At 34.8% G+C, this 9038-nt stretch overlaps 1 protein-coding gene across 1 annotated transcript in view; it reads right to left on the minus strand.

Annotated features, from left to right (window-relative positions):
* Positions 1–9038, minus strand: part of LOC145284635 (uncharacterized) — a 96170-nt gene that overhangs the window by 50691 nt on the left and 36441 nt on the right. The window contains exons 10-12 of the mRNA XM_080133540.1: positions 8878–9038; positions 6311–6542; positions 3102–3221 (exon numbers count right to left, since the gene is read on the minus strand). The exon at positions 8878–9038 is cut by the window's right edge and continues 10 nt beyond it. Coding sequence (XP_079989666.1) covers positions 3102–3221; positions 6311–6542; positions 8878–9038 — 513 coding nt within the window. The remainder of the gene's footprint in view (positions 1–3101; positions 3222–6310; positions 6543–8877) is intronic.

A 9038-nucleotide genomic window follows, 5' to 3' on the forward strand; every position in this document is an offset into this window, starting at 1 on the left:
AAACCCAAATATCAGCTGACGTGATATTGCAAACAAACACAGACGGAATTTGATGGACGACATTATCATTATTATTTAAAAAAAAAATTTGCGAATTAGTCCACCAGGCAAATTATTCCTCGTAATATATAATAATCAATAGAGGGTTGATTCCATAATAATACATATGCAATCTGCATAAATTAAAGTATCATGTTTCAGCATATTGTACGACCGGCTGCTGGCTAGTATATGTGTGTGTATGTGCAATGTTGTAAGTAAATTAACGAAACCCCTTTTCACTAACACCACAATGACTACTGGCAAATTTCAGATCCACCATTCTCTCTCTGCTGTCAAAAACGTAACCGCCTGTCTTTCTCAATTCGTCTTTCTTAAAGTAGTTGTTCTTCTCACATGCAAATGAATAGCACCTATAAAAAACCTAACTACAAGAACAAGTTCTTTTTTTCCATCAAAGTTGGTAACTGTTCATTTTCTTTTCCATAGTTACAGAAACACTTAATCCTCATTTATATCCTGGGACCAACTCTCTTCCTGATCCACATGAATGATCTCCCAAAACACATACTTAAATCATTCGTTGATATCTATGCTGATGACATGACCATCTATGGCAACACATCAAAGTTCTCTCTGATTCTCTCTCCTCTGATATTGAGCACGTGGTACAGTAGGGGAAGAGATGGCTGATTACTTTTAATGCATCTAAATGCATCTAAAACCAAGCTCCTATCTTTACATCATCAACGCTCTGATCCCCATCTGGCATCACTTGAAATGGATGGTTCTCGTCTTGGGGAGGCTCCATGTTTTGACAAGCTTCTGGGTTTGACATTTACTCCTGATGTGAAATGGAACATGTACATCAAGTCTTTTGCCAAGGTCACTAGGAAAATGGGGGGATCCTTCTACTTCTCCAGAAGATATCTCATTACTGATGCAATTCTCTATCTATATAAAAGCCAAGTACGTCTAAGAATGGAGTACTGCTGCCACATCTTGGCAGGAGCTGCTAAAAACAGCCTATCCTGCCTTGGCAGAGTACAAAATAGACTTTGTTGCTTAGTGGGGGATGCCTTTTTCTCTTCCCTGCAACCTCTCTCCCACAGAAGAGACGTTGCGAGCCTGTCTTTGTTTTATCGTTATTTCCATGGCAAGTGCTCGTCTAAGCTCCAATCTCTGCCCCCCCCCCGCCAATCTTTCACGGTAAACACCCATCTAGCTGAAACCACTGTCAATAATTTTCACCACTCTTTATCTGTGCCTAAATCAAAACATAGATTCCATGAACAAAGTTTCTTTCTTAAAAGTGCACACCTGTGGAACTCTCTTCTGTTTGTCTGTTTCCCACCTGACTGCAATATGGCCGTCTTCAAGTCCAACATAAACAAATTCCTGATGAACCGCTCTCTTAAGTAAGACACTGTATCAAATCTCCACTACTAACCATTACTATGATACTATCCCATTGATTACTGTACACGCAATAACCCTTATCACCCAGTGGCTTCCAGGCCTTGATAAGTGGTGACTACCATGTAAAAGAAAAAAACATATGTTAAACTTTATATTTTTAAAACCCGACATTGTGATATGGAACAAAAAGGAAAAACAAACAACTTTAGTAGAAGTTAAAGTTTTCAATGATGCTGGTCAAACAGAGTTAATAGGAAAAAAGATAACAAAATACCAAGGTCTTATGTACGATACAAAAGAAACTGGGAAAAAACTGGATAAAAAGAAACCCTTATCCTTGAGTGGCCTCTTGGCCGTGATAATGTGGTGATGCCTATGTAAAAAAAAAAAAAAAAAAAAAAAAAAAAAAAAACGGAATCTTAGAAAGGTCTCTATAATTCCAGTTATTATTCCAGCAACTGGACTCATGAAAAAGAATTAAAAAAAAAAAAACCCTGGAAAATATACTTGGTGAAGCAAGTTCACTTAAAGGTATGGTTAGAATCTTAAAAAGATTTCTCGGTTTGAATGCATTATATAAGATAGCGAGTGAATGTCTGGCATCTGGTAAGATACGCCTTACCAACTTGAACAAAATGATAAGCAAACTGAAAATACATCCATACATAAGCAAACTGAAAATACTTCTGTTATAAGATCACGTAAGAAGTAAATGTAGGAATTAAATAACAAAAACAAATACATTACAAATCGCTGAAATTCATCGTTGTTATTATTAAATCACCCCCAGTTTTATTTGTTAATTTTTATTAAGAAGTATATATATATATATATATATATATATATATATATATATATATATATATATATATATATATATATATATACCAGGTATGTGACCATTGGGAAATAGCAAGCATTGTGTGTGCTTTCTGTTTATCTCAGCATTGTTTCTAGTCGTTTTGAAATTTCTACTTGCTGCTGGTTTTTAATAGTGCTCATTCACGATAGGTGTGGTTGGAGATTGCGCAACTCTTACCACTAAAATTTCATGTATAAGTCACAGCATTATTAATGATGTTTCATGGTATTCATACAAAAACAATGGACAATATCCTGTCTGTTTAAATGTATGTATGTATGGCAGCCTAAAATTTTCGACAGAGGCGATTGATTTTCACGAGATTGGAATCGTTTTGACGTTCAACCCTTCAGACGACAAATATCGAAAAATTGGATAAAAAAAAAAAAAAAATCCTTCACCCTCAACTGGGAGATTTTCTACAAGGAGGGATCACTTTTTCCGCTGATATTTTTAAAGTCATCCCCTCTTTTCGATTGACTAGCCTTAATATAAACTTTCGTCACTTCCGGTTTGGCGATGGACGTCACGTTTTTTTTTTTTTGCTTGTTTTTTTTTTTTTTTTTTTTTTTTTTCACTTTCTTTCCCTCCTTCGTGGTACGGGCTCGAGCTTGCCTGCCTGCCTACTACCACTTTTATGTATTTATTTATTTATTTTTTGCTCAACACACACCTCCAAATACCCGGGAAATGCCGGACACCCAGGCTAGTATATATATATATATATATATATATATATATATATATATATATATATATATATATATATATATAAACAAGTTAATTACAGTGTACATATACAAATTTACTTCTAACTTACTTGAACTTGAGGTCTACAGCAGATAGTTTGGAAAACTTCTAGCAGTCGTCTCTTGGACTGAGCACTTGGACATTCTTCTAAAGCCTGATATAGAATGTTTGATAACTTCACTTCTAATGTCTGAAATAAAAGTTATATTTATTCTTTTTAAAGTAATAATTCAAAGCATTAAAAAAAAATGTTACTTTTAAGTACTTTTCTAAACTGTAAATTAAACTCTCACACAAAAGAAAAAAAATCAGTAGAAATAAAATTAATTATTTTTATCATACAAAAAAGTGACGTTAAAAATAAAAGTATATCAGTTACCTCCCTTTTAGAGTTATTCTCTCTAACTTTAGGACCCTTTCGTATGAACTATGAATACTGACTTCTGGTTTATCCGTTTTTAAGCATTTTCCAATCGGATAAATTTACTTCTAATTCAGAGTATATTTTATAAGTAAATATGATTTCATAAAACAAATTAAAGATGAATAAAAGAAATAAACTATGTTTTTTCTTACCTATGTAAGAAAAAAACATAGTTTATTTCTTTTATTCATGTAATGAAAGATAATTTATTTAAAAAATTAACTTTCTATAAATTTGAAATGCAGAGAGAAAATTTATTAAAAGTGAAATTACAAAACATAAAAATTCTTTTGATAATTCCCACGACTACATTATAAAGTGGACGCTGCTTTTCAACTTTGAAAGAATAAAACTTTTCTAAGGATCGCTATGAGTTTCTCAAAGACTAAATGCACTTGCAGTTTTTTTCAACTTGAAAAACTCAGCATTGGTGAGCATAATTGAATGTCTACTTAGTAATCGGCGTTTCCATGTTGAGATGGATGCACAAAAGAGTAGATGGTTTATCCAAAACAATGACCTCCCACAAGGTTCAGTTTTGGCTCCAACCCTATTCAATATCTATACTAACGACCAACCACAATACCCAAACATACAAAGATATATATATACATATATATATATATATATATATATATATATATATATATATATATATATATATATATATATATATATATATGCCGATGACCTATGCATCGCCACCCAGACAAATAGTTTAACATCATAGAAGAAAGACTCTCTGATGCCCTAGCCACTCTCTCTAGGTACTATAAGAAGTAGTACTGAAATGCAAACCCAAACAAGATCCAGGGTTGCGCCTTTCATCTGAATAATTACCAAGCAAATCGGAGACTAAGAGTCATGTGGAATGACAACATGCTTACACATGAACCTTTCCCAGTCTATCTGGGAGTAACTCTGGACAGAACACTCTCTTTTAGAAAACACATTACCGAATTGAAATTCAAGCTGTCATCACGAAACAGCCTTCTCAGTAAGCTTGTCACCAGCAATTGGGATGCCGACCCCAAAACACTGAGGCAAACAGCTCTCGCACTGTGCCATTCCACAGCAGAGTGTTGTGCCCCAGTATGAGCAAGATCATGTCATGCCCATAAAATTGATGTAGAGCTGAACAAGGCATACCGGACCATAACTGGTGCCCTAAGACCAACTCCCTTGCCAGCTCTATACTGCCTAACTGGTATTCCACCACCACATATCAGGCGAGATGTCAGCACCAGAATAGAACGGTACAAACAGCTTAACGACCACAGACACTCACTGTTTGGCCACCAATCAGTGAGACAAAGAATAAAATTTTGCAGTAGCTTCATCAATATAGAGGAAATCGATCCCAGGCAACCTGCCTCCTATAGGATGGAACGATGACAAGACTATAACAGCAGGAATAAAAATGAAGCCCTACCAGACCCAAAAGAAACACTCCCCCAGGATTCAAACCTTAGTAGAAAAAACTGGGTGACTCTAAATAGAGCCAAAGCCAAAGTAGGCAAAACAAAAGACAATCTCCACAAGTGGGGCCAAGACACCTCACCTTTATGTCCTTGTGGAGAGGTACAAACGATGCACTATCTTAGGGAAAACTGCCGATTGAGTCCTCATTGCTCAAACCAAGACCTTAAGGAGGAAAACAGCACCGCCATGCGATGGGTTAATTTCTATTGCGATAAGATATGAAGATGAACTGAAAAAAAGATATCTTTAGTATTTATTCAGAGATCAAAGAGAAAAATATTAATCTTTTCTCACAAATCAAAACAAGAAGAATGGAGTTTTCATTCAGATGAATGCATCAAGCAAAACAAAATATGTACTTCTATTGAGGATCCTATTAAGGTATTGTAATTTTTATATGTATGCATATGTAGAAATTATGATTTTTTTTGTATGTTTGCTTTCCTTTTGCACAATATTAAAACGATGGGTAAAACGTTCCTGAAGCAACACTCTCATTAATATTATCTAATATTATCCGTGAGTCGCTACTGGCGAGTTATTATGGGCCAGCTTAAATTTAAGGATGGCCATCACCATTGAATCATTAATATACAATGTGACCCGGATATAAGATACCTCTTCTCCGGTCAATTCCTTATACCTGAGTGACAATAATATCAGGGTTTCTTATATGCGGGTTATACTGTACATTGACACAGGCTCTAATTTGGGACCAGAGAAAATCGGTCTTATATCCGTTTTCTTGTATTTGGGTCTCTTATATCCGGGTTACACTTCACAATGCCAGTAAGTAGCTCTTCTCGACTGCTTCATAAAACCTACATTCCAGTAATCTCCTAATTTTTCTTACAAAGAAAACTTAGGCTTTAGTTCTTTAATATTCATCACGTTATTTATAGAAGCAAAGAATTCTTCAATTATACCAGTAGGTAAATGTCTTTTACAAGCAAACTAATTCCAATGTTTAACATTACTACCAATCACAGCCACCACACGATGATTTGTAACAATGGTGGTAGAATTTGATTATTTAAAAAGGTGGATCAAAATAATTTGATTATTTAAAAAGGACGCGAACTTATTTACATTGGACTTGAAAATGACCATGTTGTAGTCAGCTGACAAGCAGTCCTGTAGTATTGTGTTTCACAGACAAGTAGTTCTAGGAAATAAACTTTGTTCGTGGAAGTTTCGTTTAGTCTTAGGTAGGTAAGGTGGGGAGAGAGAGAGAAAGAGGGAGAGAGAAGGGGAAAGGGGGAAACTATCAGCAGTGTTTTATTGTAAATGTTTTACAGAGAGGGGCCAGCGATTGAAGCTCAGTCGAGCACCTGTTGTGAAAATAACAGTAGATAATTAAAAAGAGAACTTACTTTGACCATTGATCGCAGTTTAAAAAAACTATAATCAAAAGATTTTGTTTCTTTAATATCCATCACGTTACTTATAGAAGCAAAGAATTCTTCAATGGCACCAGCGTAAGTAACAGAAATGTCTTTCACTAGCAAATCAATTCCAATGTTTCCAATCCCGCCAATCTCAGCCACACCTGATAAAACTTGGAAGTGCTCAGCCGTTTCTACCAATTCAAGAATATCATTGCATCTGTGACGAGGAAAGAAATGAATAATCAGGAACGAATTAGAAAACAAAGTCATTAATTTTAATCTTAAAAGTTTTACTGTTGAACAACTATGAATATCTTATATTCTAGCTTTCGCATTTTTAGCGATAATGTGTTTGAGTATCTCATTCTCATGCATGTTGGAAAAAAGAAAAAAGTATAATCGTGAAAAAATGCGGGATTTACAAATATACACATTTATTTTTACACTAACCCAATCTATTTTCAGTGTAAAAATTTATTGAAGACAACAGTAAAAAGACATGTAATGCGTTACACATTATGGCATGCAACGGAAAGAAAAACAGGAGTCAATACTAGAGAATTAATACATTACTATTCCAAATACAATAAGAAAAGAACACATGTTGCCAGGTGTAACAGAGTCGTTAGCGCTGTTATCAGCAGCAGCAGCAGCAGCCGCAGCCGCATGACAGCTAAGGTATGCAAATGACTAAGTTGGCTGTACTAAATGACATCACTGAGAAAGCAAAAGCAGAGACAAAAAGTCACACGTGGACAGAAAAGCGGCAAAAAAGCATGTGCTCGAGACATGGCTGAAAAAATAACAGCAAGCAACATGACAAACGAGATAAACTAAATGAACTATTTAAAACAAGTTGCAATGCGTTGTTGGAGATACCAAGAATAAATGTCTTTTGTTCAAACATGAAAAAAAAAATGCTGAGTGGAATTTTTTCATTTTCCTTGTTATTGCGATGTGTCGTTACACAATATCGGTGATAGAAAACTATGTGTAAGTAATAAAAGTGAATTTTTACTAACTGACATTGTGGGATTTCTATCGATCCTTGCACTAATCAACCGCAACAGATGAAATGACAAATAGCCCGACAGTGTTTTACTTTTCGAACAGCTAATCGACTTGCATAAACAAATATGCATCGTCATCAAAAATGGAATTGGTGACTAACCCTTCAGTCAATTAAAATATGCTGGTCTTTACAATAGATGCGTATTTCACACAATCACTGCACAAACAAGTGGGGTGATTGGGTTTGCCACACCGGACTTTCTCATCTGCCTGAGTACATCAATATTCGTACATATCAGAGACCATCCTGAGTTTAATTGATTCTTCAAGCATGTTTATATCGCCATTATTTGAAAGAATACTTTGAAATTGCGTTCGGCAATTCAAGTCTTTAGATTATCTGATCAAATGTAAATATGATCCAGAGAAAAAAAAAAAACTCTTTCGGAGCAAACACTCTCATTTAATATTTTTCACAATATGCAATACATCGGCACATTTCATCAGGTTAACTGCAACGGGATAGGAATGTCGAATCCTCTAACTCTAATTGCTGACTTCATTGTCTAGATGTAGCGGTTTCGATCTTATCCAAAGCTAGTCAGAGGATTAATTGACCAAACCGTGGTGAGATGACAACAGCTATTGAAGGCAGCAATTGCTATGGATGTAGTTGGAAGATCCGACATTCCTATCCCGTCGCGGTTTACCTGACGAAAGCCAGAGAAATAATTAGCCGAAACGGCGTGAAAACAGCAACTAGAAGACAAGGATGATAGTCCAAATAATTAAAAATTATACGAATTGCTCATCTCCAAAAATATTTCTAAAATAAGTCAATAATATCGGTACATTTGTTTTTGTTTGGTTAAGCCAAAACAAACATTCAATTTACAGAATGTGCATTATTTACATAAAGACAATAATTTAAATTCTATTATGTCAGCTCTCATTTAGAAATCTTGTTTTGCGTAGTTGGTTTCATATTTTATAATTAATTTCTCTGGCTTCCTTTTAAAGTTCCTAACGTTAGAGCTACTGTTTCTAATGTGAGAATTTAGTGAATAGTTTACCTAAAATCTATGAATTCCCAAGTTCTGGATAACATTTTTGGTCTGTTTGAAAAAGGATAACACTAAAACAAGTAAAAAGATTCACAGTATAAATGAGCAAACATGAATTTTCTTCTAGTTAATATATTGTGGTGTGTCTATCTCCGTCATAAGTTGCATAAGATCGTATGTACCATGCACGAAGGTTTAAAACGCCACTAAATGCGCCGGATCAAGATTTGCATAGCAACTATGTCAACTGGTATGGAAGAAGTCAATCGTTCTCACGTAGCAAAAGGAACGCGATTGTAAAAGGATTTATATCACTGACAAAGATATTTTATCTTGTTTTCTTTAATATTGAATCTGCATTTCATTCACACACACACACACACACACATACATATATATATATATATATATATATATATATATATATATATATATATATATATAAACGATATTAATATTTTAGCTCTATTCATATACCTTTCCATGAAAGTATTGAGGGTCTGAAAGCAGGCTGAGTTCCGGTGCGGCCAAGGAGAATTTTGAATCAAACGATCTTCTTCTGTCGGAATGGGTATCTCTTTTTTTATTTCCTGTGGTCGACCATAAGACGCACCAAATAATTTCTGTCGGATGTCTTG

Source organism: Euprymna scolopes, chromosome 9 (assembly GCF_053919585.1).
Source record: "Euprymna scolopes isolate OS-2025 chromosome 9, ASM5391958v1, whole genome shotgun sequence".
Classification (NCBI taxonomy): Eukaryota; Metazoa; Mollusca; class Cephalopoda; order Sepiida; family Sepiolidae; genus Euprymna; species Euprymna scolopes.